The 22593-nt window shown below is 43.8% G+C and overlaps 1 protein-coding gene across 1 annotated transcript in view; it reads left to right on the top strand.

The window, feature by feature from the left end:
• LOC126150433 (PDF receptor-like) overlaps positions 1-22593 on the top strand; it is a 492332-nt gene that overhangs the window by 337678 nt on the left and 132061 nt on the right. The window contains exon 5 of the mRNA XM_049915877.1: positions 19975-20078. Within this exon, the coding sequence (XP_049771834.1) occupies positions 19975-20078 (104 nt within the window). The remainder of the gene's footprint in view (positions 1-19974; positions 20079-22593) is intronic.

Here is a 22593-nt window from a genome sequence, read left to right as displayed (position 1 = left end):
AAAGCTCGTTTTGTATTATCGAGAAATACGGGAGAGGGTGTCCAGGCGGTTTTTGTTGCGGCGGGACCTTCTCACGGAATTTCAATTGCCAACTTTCACATCCGAAAGAGAAAATATTTCGTTGACGCCGACCTATATAGGGAGAAACGGTCATTATAATAAAAATAAGGGCAGTCAGAGCTCTCACGGAAAGATAATAGTTGTTCGTTTCTTCCGCGCGCTGTTCGAGGGTGGAATAATAGATAATTAGTGCGAAGGTGTTTCGACGAACACTCTGTCAGGCACTTAAGCGTGATTTCCAGAGTATCCATGAAGATCTAGATGTAGATTGTGGTGTTACTTCCATTGTAAATTTGATCTCTTAACATGTATTGCATCATCTCTAACTGAGAGGTGAAATACCAGTTTTCAAGAATCCAGATTTTTTTAATATAACCAAACATTTTCTTGAAAATTTTCATCCCTTATTTCATCCCATTGGGTGCTGAACTTCCAAAATACTGTCAAACACGTATTTATTGTTCCTGATAGAGATACCAAATAGAAATTTTCATAGATTCAGCTTTGAAAAGTCTTTCATAATAATTTTATAAAGCTATTCATCCCCTATTTCACTCCCTTGGGGAACTGAATTTTCAAAAACACTGAAAGGCCTTTTTTCTTTATTTGTGATCGAGGAGTCAAATACTTATTTGCAGAGATGTAGCTTTTAAAATACTTTAGTACTTCTTTAATAATAATCTATTTAAAAAAAATTACTCACACTGTTAAAATTTGCAAAGATTCTGAAACATGTATTTCTTTATTTCTAACAGAGAAAGCAAATATCAGTTTTCATAGATCTGTTAGCGAAATATTTTCAAAAAACCTTAGATCCCTTATTTCATTTCATTCTTAAACTACGCCTACAACAGAAGATCAACATTTTGTGCAAACTTCAAGTTTCTGTCCTTGGTGGTTTTGGCTGGGTGATTATAAGTCAGCTAGTGACTAGTTAGTCAGTGGAGACATGCCTGTTTGTATGTGGAGATAAACTAGCTGAGTAAGCTGCATTGTTCGAATATGAATTTACTCTATAAACCGTCTCCTCCTTCTCCCTCTTTCTGTTTGCCTTCCGTAGCATCATATCCATCTCCTACAGCCCCTCACAGCCCCGACCTCTCTGTGTCTCTGATCCTCTCTCATCTGCGCATCTTCTCCTTTCCTCTCTCTTCATCTCCTCTCCTCTTCTATCAACTCCCCCCTCTACTCCAACTCACCCCGTCTTACCTCATCTTCCCTCCTCTGTCTATCTGCTCTTCCTCCTCCGTCTGTCCATCTTCTCCCATTTCTGCGTCCATCTCCTCCTCCCCACCCTTGGTTTGTCCATCACGTCCTCCCCCGTTCTCTTTCCACGTTATCATCCCCCACCACAATGGGTGGTTGCTCGTTCTTACACTTACAATGTTTCTTCCCAGATAGTTAGTAATCTGTGTACCAAATTCGGTTGAAACCGATTTAGGTGTTTAGCAGGACTATTTTATCAGCCACTTTGCCAACCTGTAACGAATTTCAACCTCCGATTTCATTTTCTCGCAGCGCAACGTTTATGAGCCGCACAATCAGATAATTTTGAGCTTTGTATTTGAAAACTGCCTGCGAACTGTGCTGAAAATAGAGTTAGTACCAAAGAAGTAACAAACCTAATCATCATACGTGATGCGGCAGCTCCTGGCTCATATGTCGTAGAAAGATATAATTTAGTAGATATTCAGCGGCATACGTGATACAGTATGCAAAATTCCTTGCAAATGGAGTTAACAGTAACGAAGTAAGTAATAAATTTAAGCATCAAGTTTGTGACATCATATCTGGTGCACAACGTGTTTTACGATGATATTACTTGCAGGTACATTCAGTGGTATATGGGAATAGTGCCTGCAAAATTTTTCGTGAATACAGGTAGTAGTAAAGAACTGAAATATCAAAAGATTCTGCAAGATGCGGCAGTTTTACTTTAGGAACAGTGAAAATGCAGTAAGCGACAAACTTTTTCTTCCATTCATCATTAGCCGGCTGCGGTGGTCTAGCGGTTCTAGGCGCTCAGTCCGGAACCGCGCGACTGCTACGGTCGCAGTTTCGAATCCTGCCTCGGGCATGGATGTGTGTGATGTCCTTAGGTTAGTTAGGTTTAAGTAGTTCTAAGATCTAGGGGACTGATGACCACCGATGTTAAGCCCCATAGTGCTCAGAGCCATTTGAACCATTCATCATTGCTTGTGGGTTGCCAGGACGTATAGATATACAAATGACATGCTTTCTGATACGCTGACGGAAGAAAAATCTTAGTATCAAGAAGGAGTTGTGTGACATAAACGGAAGTTGGTAGGCTTGTTCCTACATCTGAAAGATGATGTCTGCTCCGTATTTGCGCCGGTCGCATAAGAATGGTGCTAGCAGAGTCGCTATGAGGATGGAAATAATGTTTTATTTAAATACAGGCTGTAACGGTCGTGAGCATTAGTTTCCCTCGAGAATGGACGTGGTTTGTTGATGTTAGGCAAGAATGACCTTAAGGCGACAAAGACACCATTGTCAGTATCTCAGTAAGTGTGAACGAGGTTGTACAACGCTGAACACGTCTGCATGCTTACACTGAACATTGTGACTGTTACACAGGTTATTAATGTACCGGAATTTTACATTTACAATGGCTTATCTCGCGCTTACAACAGCCTGTGATCTTGCAATGTTAATCACTTAAATATGTTACCTAGACAAATCTATTCCAGAAATTTCGTTACTCTACATATATTACTTTTTGGTGTAGCAATATTTTTCTGTCAGAGAATAAATGCTGAATTTAGAACATTTATATTCGCTGATATCATTAGCTTTGTAATGAAGGCAGTAGAGTGCAACATAGGCGGAGTACCTAAGAGTGCATTTCACGTTATAGGTTCATTTCTTGTAGAAAATAAACTGAAGCTAAATCACAGCAGGATTCAGTTGTTACAGTTTCCAACAAACAATTTCCACTAAAAATAATATTTTGATGATAAGAATTTAACGACTCTAAACAGTTCAGATTTATAGGTATTCAGACAGATAATAAGCCCATATTGGAAACTCACGTTCGGAATCTTCTTGAAAATCTGAATGTTGCTATGTCCACCTCTATCTGCAATAGGTGACTGTTCCATCGCTAAAATTAGTCTACTTTACTTATTTTCATTCTCTTATGTCAAATAGCATAAATTCTAGGATAACACTTCCCATTCACAATGGGTATTTATGGCTCAGAAAACAGCAGCTTGAACAATATGTAGTTCAAGTTCACAAACTTCTTGTCGACCCCTGTTAACGAGTACCGTCTTCTCAATATTTTTTTAAATGCCGTTTGGTGTTAAAAATACGAACTTATTCCCAAGAATTAACAGCTTTCACTCAGTTAACATTAGACGCAGTCTGCATTTGGATCACACCTCCTTGACTCTTTTTCACAATTATGTGCTGTATTGTACTTCTTCCATTTTCTGTGAGATACTTCATGAATTAAAAAATCTTAGCAATAACCCTCGCCCTTTCAAGTCTAAATTGAAGAAATTCCTCTTGGCTCACCCCTTCTAGTCTGTCATGGAGTTCCTAGAAAAAATTAATTCCTGTGTTATATTACACTCCTGGAAATGGAAAAAAGAACACATTAACACCGGTGTGTCAGACCCACCATACTTGCTCCGGACACTGCGTGAGGGCTGTACAAGCAATGATCACACGCAAGGCACAGCAGACACACCAGGAACCGCGGTGTTGGCCGTCGAATGGCGCTAGCTGCGCAGCATTTGTGGACCGCCGCCGTCAGTGTCAGCCAGTTTGCCGTGGCATACGGAGCTCCATCGCAGTCTTTAATAGAGATGGGGGATCCGCTCTTGAACTAATGCATAGAGTTGCATCTTTCAAAGGAGTGAACAATCAGTGATTCAGAAAAAAAGAACGGTAGCTCCAAACGTTTCCCACGGCAGAGAGAGAGAGAGAGAGAGAGAGAGAGAGAGAGAGAGAGACGGAGCATATCAGCAGCGCCTCTGCTGGTCAGAGCACAGTGCACGCCACACAACACAGCCAGCGCCAGCCTCTGCCCTGCTTCTACCTTGGCTGCCTGCATTGTGCAGTGCCCCATTGGATTTTGTGTTTCACATATGCCGTGCCGTCTCTGTGCGTCGTCTGCCGCCTGCAGTGTCTGGCGCAGCGTAACTTCGCATCGCACTCTGTCGGCGACCGTTTCAGTCGCACGTCCTGCCCTCTGGGCAGTTGATGCGAGCAACAGGACAGAGAGCCACGTAGCGGATAACATAGGAACTACTTGCAACAACCTGCTCGCAAGGGAACGGACGATTTGTCTCGGAGCGGGTGAGTTCACCGCTCCCCCCCACCCTCGGAACTCGCCCGCTCAACGCTCGCCCCACCGTCTCGACTCTAGCCAGAGCGTTGAGAAAAGCGACTCAGGTGTCACTCTGGTCTCTGCGGTCTCAGCTCACGCAGTAATACAGCTCGCCGCTCGACCTGCTCGACTCAGCGCCTCTGCATCGGAGTTCGTCTCTACTGGATATTGTTCTTCGTAGTAATACCGCTATGTATATTACATTATTATGTTATGTATACATCAATTGTTTTTATTTTATTTTTCTTTGTTTCAACTGATTAGATTAGGTTCCTGACGACTCCTCTTACTATAGGATTTTTATTATGGACACTCGAATTTACGCTTTAATTACGAGCGAACCGATAAACGTATCGCAAAATGTGATACACCAATATTTGTTTTATTCTGCGTAAGGCTATATGCAGCACTTTCGTTTTACAGTCAAATTTATATTTTGTGTTCTTATTCTGGTACTGATTTTGCGATTTTAGGCGTCTTCGGAAAGAAACGTTCACTTTAAAAATATATGGCTTGCGATGTATTTGTATGAGGTTAATGAAATTTTAATGTACATTATAGCCAAATATATTGTTAATGTAAATCTCAAGTTACAACATTTTCTGATCACCCAAAAAACCACGATAGTACAAAATAAATCAATAATCCAAAACTTTGTCATATCGTGGAAATTTCAATAAACAATACAAAATTCTTATTCATTATCAGTGTTACTTCAAAATAGGATCAAATAAGATCAAAATACAGGTGTAGTACTGGAATAAACCAAGCTTAAAGGGCAATGCGCCTTCCATTTATTTTCTATTGTAAATGAGTGGTGAGTCATTAAAAAGAGCTAATTCATTTTAGGGAGTGAACAGTTCTGATCCAATCTCTGAAAAGAACAGTTTTGCCCATCTCTAGTCTTTAACACTGGTAGCATGCCGCGACAGCGTGGACGTGAACTGTATGTGCAGTTGACGGACTTTGAGCGAGGGCGTATAGTGGGCATGTGGGAGGCCGGGTGGACGTACCGCCGAATTGCTCAACACGTGGGGCGTGAGGTCTCCACAGTTCATAGATGCTGTCGCCAGTGGTCGGCGGAAGGTGCACGTGCCCATCGACCTGGGACCGGACAGCAGCGATGCACGGATGCACGCCAAGACCGTAGGATCCTACGCAGTGCCCTAGGGGACTGCACCGCCACTTCCCAGCAAATTAGGGAGACTGTTGCTCCTGGGGTATCGGCGAGGACCATTCGCAGCCGTCTCCATGAAGCTGGGCTACGGTCCCGCACACCCTGGCCAGCAAGATCTCCTGATCTGTCCCCCATTGAGCATGTTTGGGACTGGATGAAGCGTCGTCTCACGCGGTCTGCACGTCCAGCACGAACGCTGGTCCAACTGAGGCGCCAGGTGGAAATGGCATGGCAAGCCGTTCCACAGGACTACATCCAGCATCTCTACGATCGTCTCCATGGGAGAATAGCAGCCTGCATTGCTGCGAAAGGTGGATATACACTGTACTAGTGCCGACATTGTGCATGCTCTGTTGCCTGTGTCTATGTGCCTGTGGTTCTGTCAGTGTGATCATGTGATGTATGTGACCCCAGGAATGTGTCAATAAAGTTTCCCCTTCATGGGACAATGAATTCACGGTGTTCTTATTTCAATTTCCAGGAGTGTATTTTTTATGCTAATGTACACTCGCATGTTGTCGTCTTCACAAAATTCGGGTACCGTTTATTATATCCAATGTTACTTTTCTGATATTAATTTCATATACTGACTCATTCGGCAGCCATGGAGATTTGCTCCTAGCTTGTTACTACGGAACCAAAAGTGTAAATTAGAATAAAATAAAAATGATGAGTAATATCTGTGAAAGACACGGCTATGCCGTATACTTTTCTGAGACAGCATTATCAGCACGTGGCATAGTTGAAATGTGTCCTAACTGTAGGGTATTCGGATGCGGCAGTTCCCCGATATTAGGCTGGATGGGAACGTGATAGCAGACAACTTGTCGCATAGGCCTTGTGGGCCGTATCTGACCACCATAGGGAGGATCGTAACATTGTGCACAAAGCACATCATAATCCCTTCACATCTGCGACTGGCCTCCGACAGTAATTAACAGTCGCTCTGCAGCATTCTGTGTAATCACGTACCACTGGTCACAGACTACCAGCAGCCGATCTACACTCCTGGAAATGGAAAAAAGAACACATTGACACCGGTGTATCAGACCCACCATACTTGCTCCGGACACTGCGAGAGGGCTGTACAAGCAATGATCACACGCACGGCACAGCGGACACACCAGGAACCGCGGTGTTGGCCGTCGAATGGCGCTAGCTGCGCAGCATTTGTGCACCGCCGCCGTCAGTGTCAGCCAGTTTGCCGTGGCATACGGAGCTCCATCGCAGTCTTTAACACTGGTAGCATGCCGCGACAGCGTGGACGTGAACCGTATGTGCAGTTGACGGACTTTGAGCGAGGGCGTATAGTGGGCATGCGGGAGGCCGGGTGGACGTACCGCCGAATTGCTCAACACGTGGGGCGTGAGGTCTCCATAGTACATCGATGTTGTCGCCAGTGGTCGGCGGAAGGTGCACGTGCCCGTCGACCTGGGACCGGACAGCAGCGACGCACGGACGCACGCCAAGACCGTAGGATCCTACGCAGTGCCGTAGGGGACCGCACCGCCACTTCCCAGCAAATTAGGGACACTGTTGCTCCTGGGGTATCGGCGAGGACCATTCGCAACCGTCTCCATGAAGCTGTGCTACGGTCCCGCACACCGTTAGGCCGTCTTCCGCTCACGCCCCAACATCGTGCAGCCCGCCTTCAGTGGTGTCGCGACAGGCGTGAATGGAGGGACGAATGGAGACGTGTCGTCTTCAGCGATGAGAGTCGCTTCTGCCTTGGTGCCAATGATGGTCGTATGCGTGTTTGGCGCCGTGTAGGTGAGCGCCACAATCAGGACTGCATACGACCGAGGCACACAGGGCCAACACCCGGCATCATGGTGTGGGGAGCGATCTCCTACACTGGCCGTACACCACTGGTGATCGTCGAGGGGACACTGAATAGTGCACGGTACATCCAAACCGTCATCGAACCCATCGTTCTACCATTCCTAGACCGGCAAGGGAACTTGCTGTTCCAACAGGACAATGCACGTCCGCATGTATCCCGTGCCACCCAACGTGCTCTAGAAGGTGTAAGTCAACTACCCTGGCCAGCAAGATCTCCTGATCTGTCCCCCATTGAGCATGTTTGGGACTGGATGAAGCGTCGTCTCACGCGGTCTGCACGTCCAGTACCAACGCTGGTCCAACTGAGGCGCCAGGTGGAAATGCATGGCAAGCCGTTCCACAGGACTACATCCAGCATCTCTACGATCGTCTCCATGGGAGAATAGCAGCCTGCATTGCTGCGAAAGGTGGATATACACTGTACTAGTGCCGACATTGTGCATGCTCTGTTGCCTGTGTCTATGTGCCTGTGGTTCTGTCAGTGTGATCATGTGATGTATGTGACCCCAGGAATGTGTCAATAAAGTTTCTCCTTCCTGGGAGAATGAATTCACGGTGTTCTTATTTCAATTTCCAGGAGTGTAGGTAACTACCTTCCCACGGGTAATCTGACGTTAATAGTGCAACACAAACAGCTGCGTTTGGAGCCGTGGCGGAAGCGGTAAGCATGGCCTGCTGGTGACTGGCATCGCACTAGGTTTAGCGATGAATCGTGGGTGTGTACCATCCTCCACGAGGAGCGTCGGCGCCTACTGCGGCGACCTGGGGAGAGGTCGAACCTATTTTTCCAACGTTTTGCAGAGGCACTGAAGTGTTACTACTCGAGTCGTAGTGTGGGGTGTCATGACTTCACATCACACCTGGTAGTGAAAACTTTGACAATACAACGCCACGTCAGGGGCACCCTGTGCCAGAAATGTCAACAGGACAATGCTCATCCACACATGGAGCATTCTGTAAGAAGTGTTCGCGTGATGTTCAGATACCCAATGTCCTGTAACATCCCCAGATTTCTCCCAGATATAGCATGTACGAACTGGAAAATAAACTACGTCCCACTGCCAGCCACAAGAGATCAAGAAGCAGTTGCAACATGTCTGAGTCAGCCTGCTTCATGAAAAGATACAGCGGCTTTTGGCACCTTTCCCAATGAGACCAGTGTATACATCCAGGCCAGAAAGGCTGCTGATAAGCGGAGTCATACTGCCAAACTATTGGGAACCGAGGAGTTTACTTTTCATCTCCTCCTCCCCTTCCGGGTGCTCCGCTTTTTTCTGTCAGGAAGTATACTAATGATTCACATCTGCAGCGCGGACGGCTGTGCTCCAACGTTCCGAACGAAGGAGGACGTTGTAGGAGCACGAACAACCCTTTGAGCACAGGCAATTGTCTGTGAATAACAGGTTGAGAGAAGGAACGCTGAGATAGCCTGTTAGAGAGACAAGACATGCATGGTGTTGGTTTGTTTAAAATTACCGAAAGTTTAGCACTGAATAGGTGTCAATGCTATCCAAAGAAGGGGTGCATGACGAAAACTCGCTTTTCTGTTGGTGATTGCCGTCCTATTAAGATACAGCCTGGTTCTCTTCAGGCTGTATTATTTGCTTAATAGATACAACGCAGTACTAGTGTTACGCCATCATCAGTCATCACACTGTGACAATTTTGTTTACATCTAGCTACTCAGCAGTAGTGGACAAGCAGTTTACTAGAGACATATGATGCCACAATGGTGGCAGGCAGAAATGGATGCGTGATTATGTAGCCTGAAAGAAAACAACATGCATGTAAGTCTTGAGGAGTGAAAGAAACCCGTGGTCACACGTGTCGAGTAAAGTGCGTCATAGTGTGAAGTGACTCATACTGAACAAAAAATACTCTGCCTGCCAAAAAATAGTGAAGCACTCGGAAAGACCTCGTCGGATATCAGTGTAACTACGTGTACACGCTCATCATCTACATGTATGTAATTGATTAGAGCTGCAATTCCCTGTGATAGAACGGTCACCAGAGGGCAGTCGTGTTTTCCATGTTTAATGTACTTACCAGGCCTCGTAGAGTATGTAAGATGCGTGAACAGACCCAGATGTGGAGATATCACTTAGGATAAGGAGATGGCGCGTACGCATATGAGAAACGTTATCAGAATGTGACAGAGTTTGAGAGGGCTCTCAATAGCGTCTTCGTTTGGCAGGATGGTCGAACTGTCCAACAGCCAAATTTCTGAGACTTTCGGATCTGACAGCTGTCTGATGTAACGCAAGATCAGGCAGGTTACGGTCGACCACGTCTGTGTACCGCAAGAGGGGATCACAGTTTGGTCGCCTTCAGGATTAAAGCGTTATAATTGACACGCCTTTAAGACTTATTGTTTGTAACTTCATCACTGCAGATACTGTTGTATATACTCTTGAACAATTTTTATAAATATTATAAACTTACTGTGGTGTCACCGCCAGACACCACGCTTGCTAGGTGGTAGCTTTTAAATCGGCCGCGGTCCGCTAGCATACGACGGACCCGCGTGTCGCCACTGTCAGTAATTGCAGACCGAGCGCCACCACACGGCAGGTCTAGAGAGACGTACTAGCACTCGCCCCAGTTGTACAGCCGACGTTGCTAGCCATGGTTCACTGACAACTACGCTCTCATTTGTCGAGACGATAGTTAGCATAGCCGTCAGCTACTTTGGCTACGACCTAGCAAGACGCCCTTACCAATTGATATTGTGATTATAAAGCCTGTACAGTAACGAGAGATGTTCTACAAATGTGGATTAAAGTTAAGTATTCCAGAAGCTACGTACTTTTCTTTATAGCATTCATTACGTATCCTGTTTCAGAACTCACGACAGGCTGCGTGAGCTTATAGCGTGCATTTCGGTCTCCTCAAACAAAACAGTGTTGGCACTTCTGCCAACACTTCACTTACACACACCCATGTTAATAACAGTAATATGAGTGTCTGAAAAACGACCACTTCGCCCTACGAACGTGGATAATGTGGTCCCTTGGTGAAAAATGCAAATAGTATTTAATAATTGCTTCTACACTTAAACAAAACCATAATTCAGTGTAGTAGATCATTTTAATAAAGATATAGGCTACATATGCCAATAAAACGTTACTAAATGAAATGAAAATATTATCACAAACAAATATTAAAATAACATTTTTGAAATTAAATTATCAGTTCTTAAGGAAACGCAGGAATAGTTGCATGAGTTTACTTCCTACCTTTGATTATACATAATTCACAAGTGAAATCGTCACAGTTATCGTTAACTCCAGCACGCTCTTCATAAGACCATTCACGCCAAGATCCGTCCTTCATCGCTTGTTGACCATTTAGCCTTACAATACATGCACTCATCGTCACCTCCTTCATTTTCATCCTAGCTTTATGTATCCTCCAGAACACAAACTTTCCTCTTTTTGCAGACAGTCTCCCTTTACTTATCCGAAGCAGCAAGTTTCCTCTGCGCTCTGTTTGTCGTACTCTGCGCATTCTTTTGCATTCCGTTTTCCTTTTGTTTCGCTGCTTTCAAATTCTTCTCTTCAGTCAGCTGTTGCGTAAATGGGTTACATGTTCAAATGGTTGAAATTGCTCTGAGGACTATGGGACTTTACATCTGACGTCATCAGTCCCCTAGAACTTAGAACTACTTAAACCTAACTATACACACATCGATGTCCGAGGCAGGATTCTAACCTGCGATCGTAGCGGTCACGCGATTCCAGACTGAAGCGCCTAGAACCGCTCGGCCACAAATACCAGCCAAGGCTACTTGTTAGAGTCCCTTTTCCTCTTCTGCGAAACTGCTGATATCTTCGGGAGTAACCCCAAAGCGGAGAACTAGGTTACTGTGGCACTGAAGCTGGAATATGAGGCGCATTGTTAGAGAATGTACATGGAACTCGTTCAGTTCGCGAGATCTCTCTCTTCTGTTCAGTCCCCATTATTTTTCATTTATACGAGAATCGTTTGACAATGTTCAATTAATTTTGCCTATGAATGAACGCTACTATTGTTTTCAGAATGGTAACGATGCAAGTAGAGGAACCGCTCTTTTTTCATGTTTTACACGTATTTGCTTCTTTTAGTAGTAATACCTAACTAATGACTTTTCTTGCTGAAGAGAGGCAAGTTACTGTTTTTTTCCTGCATTATTAGTGCTCTTCGGTCTTCACCAAATCGAACACCACCTCGTAAGTTCTTCGTTCAAATGATTCTCCTTTCAACGAGTCCATCTGAAATTCCCTTAGTACATAAAAATAATGGAAACTAGAAACTGCCTTAGCATATCAGGAACAACAAACATCCCCCTTACCAGTTAATGCCCTGAGCTTCTCTGCATATGCCGGCTCAAAGCTTAGTAAAGAAATACTAGCAACTGTAGCAAATGTTTGCTAGGTTAAACACAGAGGTTAGCACAGTCGGTGATGCTTTAAAATATCTTCGACTTGTATATGAGGAAAGTTACTCGAACCAAGGGATGCTCGCGTGGCTTTTGCGGAAACAGAGCTGGGAGAGAGAGAGACCCCGTATCAGAACTTGGGCTGGGACGCCATACCGTCGTCAAACTCAGGTCCCTGGCTCACTCGTTCAGTATTGCGTCCTCTGTTCGTTGAGAACACTGTTTGTTTGCTCCAATTTCTGCGTGCATACTGAACTAAACAAACAAAAGTTATAAACTTACTTTTGGATATTATTCATGGTTTATTATCAAGTATAGAGATATAAATGGGAGTGAAACAAATCACAGGTTACGCAGTGAGAATACACATAACATCCATAGTGAGGAAATTCAATTACCATCATAGCCCGTGGCAGCTAATCAAAGACGGCTTTAACGTCGTTCTTGTGGTCTGCAGAGAATGGCTTGATACAATTCCCCAGCCTAACCTCTCCTGCACTACTCTCTTCATCTCCGAGTAACTGCTGTAGCCTACATTCGTCTATTCCTGCTCAGTACAGTCATGTCTTGATCTCCCACGACAATGTTTACCCTTTTAAGCTAAACTCCGTTACCAGAGTAAGTATTCCTTGATGCCTCAGAACGTGTCCTATCAGTCGTTCACTTCTTTTAGTCAGGTTGTGCCATAAAACTGTTTGACTCGTTACTTCTTTCTCAGACTGTCTGATCTTTAGCATTCTTCTATAGCTGTTTCTAAGCCACTCAGTTCCATATACGGCTGCAATCCAAATTAATAATTTCAGAAACGACTTCCTTATATTCGAATTTATATTCGATTATTACATATTTACGTTTCCAAAACAAACTTTTCTAGCTGTTGTTTGTCTTCTTTTATTTTCTATTTACATCTAATGTGGTCAGTTATTTTGCTGTGAAAATACCAAAATTGTCTGTTACTTTCAGTATCTCACTTCTTAATCTAATTCCCTTGGTGTAGCCGGAGTGCATCCAATACCCGTGGTCTAGGGCTCGCCGGCACGGTAACTCAGCGTGTTCGGCCGGAGGGTTAACTGCCCTCTGTAATAAAAAAACTGAGATAGTGGATCAACGACGAACTGAAACTGGTGTCTTGCGACGTCCGCACCGAGCAGATACAACGAACGAAAACGAACAAAATGAGACACACAAAAAAAAAGAGAAAAAAGGGGGTAGCGGCTCTGATTCATAATCAAAACGTCTTCGTTCCCGGGTTCGATCCCCGCAATTGCCTAAATTTTGATAAATAATCAACATTGGCGGCCGAAGACTTCCGGCATAAGAAGTTAGCCTCATTCTGCCAACGCCCTTGTCAATGAGGGCGGAGGAGCGGATACAGGTTCAGGGCACTCTCTTGTCCTAGGGGTGGGAAATGGCCCCTAAAGGCGGAAGAATCAGCAATGATCAACGACATGAGGATCCCGAAGGCAATGGAAACCACTGCGTTAAAGACACGTAACGTGTATCCACAGGACATGTGGCCTGTATTTGAAGAAGTGTCGTGATGATCTCTCCATTGGCAAAAGATTCCGGAATAGTCCCACATTCGGATTTCCGGGAGGGGCCTGCCAAGGGGGAGGTTACCATGAGAAAAAGATTGAATAATCAACGAAAGGATGACGTTCTACGAGACGGAGCGTGGAATGTCAGAAGCTAGAACGAGGTAGGGAAACTAGAAAATCTGAAAAGGGAAATGCAAAGGTTCAATATAGTTATAGTAGGGGTCAGTGAAGTGAAGTGGCAGGAAGACATGGATTTCTGGTCAGATGAGTATCGGGTAATATCAACAGCAGCAGAAAATGGTATAACAGGTGTAGGATTCGTTATGAATAGGAAGGTAGGGCGGAGGGTGTGTTATTGTGAACAGCTCAGTGACCGGGTTGTTCTAATCAGAATCGACAGCAGACCAACACCGACAACGATAGTTCAGGTATACATGCCAACGTCGCAAGCTGAAGATGAACAGATAGAGAAATTGTATGAGGATATTGAAAGCGTAATGCAGTATGTAAAGGGGGACGAAAATCTAATAGTCATGGGCGACTGGAATGTAGCTTTAGGGGAAGGAGTAGAAGAAAAGGTTACAGGAGAATATGGGCTTGGGACAAGGAATGAAAGAGGAGAAATACTAATTGAGTTCTGTAACAAGTTTCAGCTAGTAATAGCGAATACCCTGTTCAAGAATCACAAGAGGAGGAGGTATACTTGGAAAAGGTCGGGAGATACGAGAAGATTTCAATTAGATTACATCATGGTCAGACTGAGATTCCGAAATCAGATACTGTAATGTAAGGCGTACCCAGGAGCAGATATAGACTCAGATCACAATATAGTAGTGATGAAGAGTAGGCTGAAGTTCAAGACATTAGTCAGGAAGAATCAATACGCAAAGAAGTGGGATACGGAAGTACTAAGAAATGACGAGATAAGTCTGAAGTTCTCTAACGCTATAGATACAGCAATAAGGAATAGCGCAGTAGGCAGTACAGTTGAAGAGGAATGGACATCTCTAAAAAGGGCCGTCACAGAAGTTGGGAAGGAAAACATACGTACAAAGAAGGTAGATGCGAAGAAACCATGGGTAACAGAAGAAATACTTCAGCTGATTGATGAAAGGAGGAAGTACAAACATGTTCCGAGAAAATCAGGAATACAAAAATACAAGTCGCTGAGAAATGAAATAAATAGGAAGTGCAGGAAAGCTAAGACGAAATGGCTGCAGGGAAAATGTGAAGACATCTAAAAAGATATTATTGTCGGAAGGACAGACTGAGCATACAGGAAAGTCAAAAAAACCTTTAGTGACATTAAAAGCAACGGTGGTAACATTAAGAGTGCAACGGGAATTCCTCTGTTAAATGCAGAGGAGAGAGCACATAGGTGGAAAGAATACATTGAAAGCCTCTATGAGGGTGAAGATTTGTCTGATGGGATAGAAGAAGAAACAGGAGTCGATTTAGAAGAGAGAGGGGAACCAGTACTAGAATCGGAATGTAAAAGAGCTTTGGAGGACTTACGGTTAAATAAGGCAGAAGGGATAGATAACATTCCATCAGAATTTCTAAAGTCATTGGGGGAAGTGGCAACAAAAAGACTATTCACGTTGGTGTGTAGAATATATGAGTCTGGCGATATACCATCTGACTTTCGGAAAAGCATCACCCACACAATTCCGAAGACGGCAAGAGCTGACAAGTGCGAGAATTATCGCACAATCAGCTTAACACCTCATGCATTGAAGCTGCTTAGAAGAATAATATACAGAAGAATGGAAAAGAAAATTGAGAAAGCGCTAGGTGACGATCAGTTTGGCTTTAGGAAAAGTAAAGGGGCGAGAGAGGCAATTCTGACGTTACGGCTAATAATGGAAGCAAGGCTAAAGAAAAATCAAGACACTTTCATAGGATTTGTCGACCTGGAAAATGCGTTCGACAATATAAAATGGTGCAAGCTGTTCGAGATTCTGAAAAAAGTAGGGTAAGCCATAGGGAGAGACGGGTTATATAGAATATTCAACAACCAAGAGGGAATAATAAGAGTGGACGATCAAGAACGAAGTGCTCGTATTAAGAATGGTGTGAGACAAGGTTGTAGCCTTTCGCCCCTACTCTTCAATCTGTATATCGAGGAAGCAATGATGGAAATAAAAGAAAGGTTCAGAAGTGGAATTAAGATACAAGGTGAAATGATTTCAGTGATACAATTCACTGATGACATCGCTATCCTGAGTGAAAGTGAAGAAGAATTAAATGATCTGCTGAACGGAATGAACAGTCTAATGAGTACACAGTATGGTTTGAGAGTAAATCGGAGAAAGACGAAGGTAATGAGAAGTAGTAGAAATGAGAACAGCGAGAAACTTAACATCAGGATTGATGGTCACGAAGTTAATGAAGTTAAGGAATTCTGCTACCTAGGCAGTAGAATAACCAATGACGGACGGAGCAAGGAGGACATAAAAAGCAGACTCGCTATGGCAAAAAAGGCATTTCTGGCCAAGAGAAGTCTTATAACAACAAATACCGGCGTTAATTTGAGGAAGAAATTTCTGAGGATGTACGTGTGGAGTACAGCATTGTATGGTAGTGAAACATGGACTGTGGGAAAACCGGAACAGAAGAGAATCGAAGCATTTGAGATGTGGGGCGATAGACGAATGTTGAAAATTAAGTGGATAAGGTAACGAATGAGGAGGTTCCACGCAGAATCGGAGAGGAAAGGAATATGTGGAAAACACTGATAAGGAGAAGGGACAGGATGATAGGACATTTGCTAAGACATGAGGGAATGACTTCCATGGTACAAGAGGGAGCTGTAGAGGGCCAAAACTGTAGAGGAAGACAGAGATTGGAATACGTCAAGTAAATAATAGAGGATGTAGGTTGCAAGTGCTACTCTGAGATGAAGAGGTTAGCAGAGGAAAGGAATTCGTGGCGGGCCGCGTCAAACCAGTCAGTAGACTGATGACAAAAAAAAAAAAAAAACCAGAGTGCATTCAAGTACACTCCATTACACTCGTTTTACTTTTATTTATATTCATCATATATTTTCGAGACACTATCCAGTCACTGAACGCCTTTGCCGTCTTTGACAGAACCGTAATGTAATCGACTACCCTTGATCTTACAAATTTATGTATTTTCCGCTTACAGCTGTCAACATTTTTATTTGCTATGAGGAGAATGTCGAGTATCTCTCATATTGAAACGAAAGTCACAACAGCAATTGTGCACGCATGTGTATTGCAATGCTGCACTTCCCATCTCACCTTCTTCCCTTTCCTGTTTCTTTCTACAAAGTTCTATACAAGCTTCTTTCCTCTACACACGTGCAATCTAGCAGAGAGAGAGAGAGAGAGAGAGAGAGAGAGAGAGAGAGAGAGAGAGAGAGACAGAAGAACAGAAGAAGAAGAAGAAAGAAAGGGCGCATCGCGAAGGAATTATGCAAATAGGGGAAGGAAGTCGGAACATGCGATGTACATGTACTGACAAACAAATGATTACAATTCCAAAGAAATTGGATGATTTATTCAGGAGAAAGAACTTTGCGAACTGAACGAATCAATAAACCGTTGGTGCACCTCAGGCTCTTATGCAACGGTTACTCGTCGTTCATCATAAAGTTCTTCAACGTCCTCTGAGGGGTAGCGTGCCAAATTCTGTCCAATCGGAGTGTGACATAGTGAGAATCCCGAGCTGGTTGGAGGGCCTTGCCCATAATGCTCCAAAGATTCTCTCAATTGGGATAGGTTCGTCGACCTTGCTGTGCCAAAGTAAACAAGCAGTATAATCTCATGACGTTTGTGGAAGTGCATTACCTCGCTGAAATGTAATCCCGAGACGGCATGCTATGATGGGCAACAAAACACTGCATATAAAATCATCGACATACTGTTGTGCTATAAGAGTGCCGCGAATGACAACGAAGGGGATTCTGCTATGAAAGTAAATGGCAGCCGGGCGATCATTCATAGCTGTCGGGGCGTATGGCGGGCGGTACTCAAGTTGCTACCCCACTGCTGCCCGGGGCGTATCACTAGTCATCGAGGCTAATTTCCAAGCGGGTCTCATCACTGAAGACATTTCTACTCCGGTCAATGTGTGTTCAGGCCGAATGAGTTGTTGGGTTCATTGGTTTGGGGAGTGAAGGGACCAAACTACGGGGTCATCAGACCCTTTTTCTGTTCCAGGCCGAAGACATGCCTGGAGACTCCCCGGACAGTGGTGGGATTTCAGCGTGGCTGTCGCCTGCCGAACCCCCTGAAAGCTAGGAGTGATGGTCTGGGGTGCCATTACTTTTCATAGGAGGACTCGTCTGGTTGTCAACCGCGGCACCCTTGCAGTGCAGTGGAACGTCGACGATATTCTGCTCCTCGTTTTATTGCCCTTCATGGCAAGCCGTTCTGGGCTTACATTGCAGCAAAATTACGCCCGCCTGCACGCTAAGAGAGTTTATAATTCTTGTCTTCATGTGTGTCAAACCGTACCTTGGTCAACAAGTTCACCGGATCTCTCTCCAACTAAGAACATTACGAATATTATGAGCATGAGCCTCCAACCATCTCGGGATTTTGACTATCTACCGCGTCAACTGGATTTCGGACAACTCTATCAGTGCCAAGTCGAAAACTGCTTCCGTAAGAGCCAGAAGTGGAAAAACACTTCATTGACTTCCTGAGTTCGTGAAGCTCTTTGTGTTAGATAAATCGTGTGATTTTTCAATCTTTTGTTTGTCTTTACGTGTACGTCACATTTATCGATTTCCGTCCCTTTTGTGTAATTCCTTCGTGGAGCATCGGTTTCACTCCTTAGGGTGTATAATGCTTCACCTTTTACCACTCCCGTCCTTGCTCAGTAAGGACGCAGCATTTCAGCTCACTAAGTCCAGATAGCTACATCTCATTTCTCCAAAGGTATATTTATCAGCGTCATCCACGTTTTCTGCAGATATCCGTACTTCTACGGATTTACGCTTCTGCCCTAGCCATTTCTCTTTAGCCATTCTACACTCTCTGTCAATTTCATATTTATACGTCTGTATTCAGTTTTACCCGCTAGATTTGGTGTATTTCATATTTTTAAAGTTGATCAAATGGCAAAACATGTACGCAGAAAATATCTGTCCTATCTCTTGTGGATTGTCGCTATGTTGGGAGCCAAACAAACCTTTGTTCTTAACTTTTCTACACATCTGGCTCCCAGCGTCTTTCAAATTACTGAAACCAATGGCTATTAGTTGAATAATCTGCAGTTCAATCGAAAATAGTTCATTTGAGAATGGTTTCTTCATAATCGTGACTAAGATGAGTGAATGCATCCAGTCCTCTTCCTGGATACTTGATTATTCAGTAACGATCGCTAAATACGAGGTAACACGATAGTCTGGAGCTGTTTCATCGCGGTGTATGTGTGAGAATGAGTAAAAGGAATCGATATACTGCAACCATGGCTACATGCTTTGACTGGAAATGGTGTTCTTTGTTCAGTCCCAATCGGTTAATAAATACTGATGACTAATCTATGAAGACTGATTACAGTTGGCTGTCTCTTTCAGTTCAGATTTGTTTGCTGAACAGGTTTACATTTTGTCTTATAAGCACTCATTGAACGACTCAAAATATCTATTAGTTTCATTACTGCAGAAGAAATAAAACTTTTATATTTTTGACTAAGTAAAAGCACAATGACCGCTTTTGTTGAGATCTTCACTCCGAAGTCTGGTTTGATGCAGCTCTATATACTACTCTATCCTCTGCATACCTCTTTGTCTCGAAATAAATAGTGCAACTTTTATCCTTCTGAATCTGTTTACTGTCTTCACCTCTTGGTCTCCCTCTACGATCTCCCCCCTCCCCCCCACTTCCCTCTAATACTAAACTGGTGAGACGGACGGAGTGGCCGAACGGTTCTAAGAGCTACAGTCTGGAACCGCGCGACCGCTACGATCGCAGGTTCGAATCCTATCTCGGGCATGGATGTGTGTGATGTCCTTAGGTTACTTAGGTTTAAGTAGTTCTAAGTTCTAGGGGACTGATGACCTCAGAAGTTAATTCCCATAGCGCTCACAGCCATTTTTGAACTGGTGATACCTAGACGTCTAAGAAGGTATCCTATTAAGTGATCGCTTCTTCAGGTCAGGCTGTGCCACGAATTTCTTTTCTCGCCAGTTCTCTTCAGTATCTCCTCATGCGTTGCATTATCTGCCCACCTAATCTTCAGCGTTCTCCATTAACACCACATTTAAAATCTTCTATTCACTTCTTAACTCAATTGTAGATCATCCATATTCCACTTCTACACATCGCTACACTTCATAAATCTCCTTTCAGAAGGAACTTTCTAACACATAAATCTATATGAAATGTTAGCAAATTTCTCTTATTTGGAAACTATTTTATTGCCGTGTTCTGGTTTTGTTGATGTTCATCTTATACCCTCCTTTCAAGACATTGTTCATTCCGTTCAACTTCTCTTCCAGCTCCTTTGCTACGGCAATATGTTACTGTTATGACAGTTTTGTGCATGCCGTGGAATCTGTTGTACCCGAAAACTGCTCTTATGGCCTTGTGTTTGTCTGTGCTTTCAGGTGAAACTGGCGATCGCAGAGCGGACGCGGACGCTGGAGATCGTGGGCTTCAGCGTGTCCCTGGCTGCCCTGCTCGTCTCGCTCGCCATATTCTACCGTTTCAGGTGGGTCGTAACTCAATATGAAAGTTCTGATTACTTTCGCTCCCATTTTTAGTAGTCTGTATCCCGTTTTGTCTGTTTCGTTTATACTTTCTCCTTTCATCACTTAAATTCAATATCGTCTTAATATCCAAGGATTTACATTAGTCCTAATCTTTTTAGCTATTTGATCCTCTACTCCTTTCACTATTTTGCCTCACAAAGTAACCACTAACCTTTTAGTGTACTCCTTTGTCCTATTTCTTCAGTCGTTGCCTCGTGCTTCCTATGACACTCCCAACAACTTCTGGGTCTCTCATCTTGTCCTAGTTCCATCTCCCTACATTCCTATATATTTGCCATTTCTTCCGTTTCAATCTACAGTTCATAACGAATAAATTGGGCTCAGAGCCCACATCTCTCCTAGGAAATATCTTTCAGTTTAAATCTGGCTGAGAAATCTCTGTATAGCCATAATACACTGTCATACAGAGTGTCTCAGGGGGAATTTTCAGTGTTCAGGGGTCTGACCAGGGACGATCATAACAAGCAAAAAGGGTCCTACGGAAAAGTGCCCTCTTCCAAATAGTTTCTGAGTTAGAATACATTTAATATACATTGTTATTAATTTTGTATAATTTCAATACACTATAATATTGACACATGTAAATGGAAATGTCGTGTGGCTAGGGCCTCCCGCGGGTAGACCGTTCGCCTGGTGCAGGTCTTTCGATTTGACGCCACTTCGGCGACCTGCGCGTCGATGGGGATGAAATGATGATGATTAGGACAACACAACACCCAGTCCCTGAGCGGAGAAAATCTCCGACCCAGCCGGGAATCGAACCCGGGCCCTTAGGATTGACAGTCTGTCACGCTGACCACTCAGCTACCGGGGCGGACTATTGACACATGTAAACATGTACAACATTACTAAACGTTACAACACGCGTTTTACAAACTATCAGCTGAAAAATACAGGGTGACAATTATTGAACTACATGAAATAAAATCGTCACAAACTGTGAACGGTTTGCGTTAGAACGTTCAAACTGCACCGTTGGTCGCAGGAGATTACAGGAATTAGTATGCGAATGCGCATTGATTTAGTGATGAAGCTCACTTTCATTTGGATGGGCTCGTCAATAAACAAAATTGGCGCATTTGGAGGACTGAGCTCCCTCGTTTCGGGATCGAAAAGTCTCTTCACCCTCAACCAGCGACTGTGTGGTGTGCAATGTGCATTGACGGAATATTTAGTGCGATATTCCTTGATGGCACGGTGACTACCGAACGGTACGTGAATGTTTTGCAGGAGAGTGTTTGATGTCCTGAAGGATTACGTTGAGAACCGCTTTATGGCTCTGGGGTACCCAGAGGCCACTGGCATCGGCCTCCGGATCTGAACGCATGCTACTCCTTTTTTGGGGCTATATTAAATACACCAAACACAAGGTGTTCAACGATAATCCCAAAACCACTGCAGACCTGAAAACAGCCATCAACGAGATCATCGACCCTTCAGCGGGTCACGCAGAATTTACTATTCATCTGCGGCATATCATCAGCAATGATGGCAGACATATCAAACGTGTAACCTAAATCCGAATACCTCAGGTGACGTTTACATGTTGAATAAACTGTGTGCGCGCCATAGTTTGTAACTAATTTACATTTGTTTTCATATAGTTCAACAATTGTATCCTGGTCGCAGTTTTAACGTATTCACCTCTAGGTGCTATCGAACACGTCTCATTACAGCTTTATTACAGCTCACAGTAAATATTCAAATATCAAACTGTCAACTTCAGAGCATTTGTGAGTTCTTGGGAGAAGATGTTGCGATATGTTCTTTGTCTGGGTGGTTCTGCGCGTTTCCTAATCAGGTCAGCGGTATCCAACGAAGCGACCAAGGATGCCACATCGTGTATTCACCTTTAGCCTGTACACTTAAGACTACATCAATCCCCACGAAAAAACTAATGGTGAAAGATCTAACGATCGTGGTGGCCACTTAATTGCACTACCACTACCAACCCAGGAATTGGGGTAACTACGATTGAAATGTTGTCTTATCCTTCTGGTATTATGAGGAGGTTCTGCGTCATGCCTGAAGTACATTGCAGTCGTGGCGAAAGGAACCCCGTCAAGCTCTTCAACGAACAAATTTTCCAAAAAATGCGAGTCATTTCGTCCAGCCACACGCTCTTTTAAAAGGGATGGACTCTGCCAACATGTTACCCATCATGCCGAACCAAACGTTGATCGGTAACCGATATCGAAAATTGGCTTTCGGTGTAACGTGTGGATTTCCCTGCGACCGTCGATGATTATTACCTTTGCTGTTGATTCAATTCCGTATATACATTGCTTCATCAGTGAATAGTGGCAATGGATGCAAATCACGATTATCTTTGAACCAGTGGAATGGTTCAAATGGCCCTGAGCACTATGGGACTTAACATCTGTGGTCATCAGTCCCCTAGAACTTAGAACTACTTAAACCTAACTAACCTAAGGACATCACACACATCCATGC

Source organism: Schistocerca cancellata, chromosome 2 (assembly GCF_023864275.1).
Source record: "Schistocerca cancellata isolate TAMUIC-IGC-003103 chromosome 2, iqSchCanc2.1, whole genome shotgun sequence".
Classification (NCBI taxonomy): domain Eukaryota; kingdom Metazoa; phylum Arthropoda; class Insecta; order Orthoptera; family Acrididae; genus Schistocerca; species Schistocerca cancellata.
This window is presented reverse-complemented; position numbering and strand designations above follow the sequence as displayed.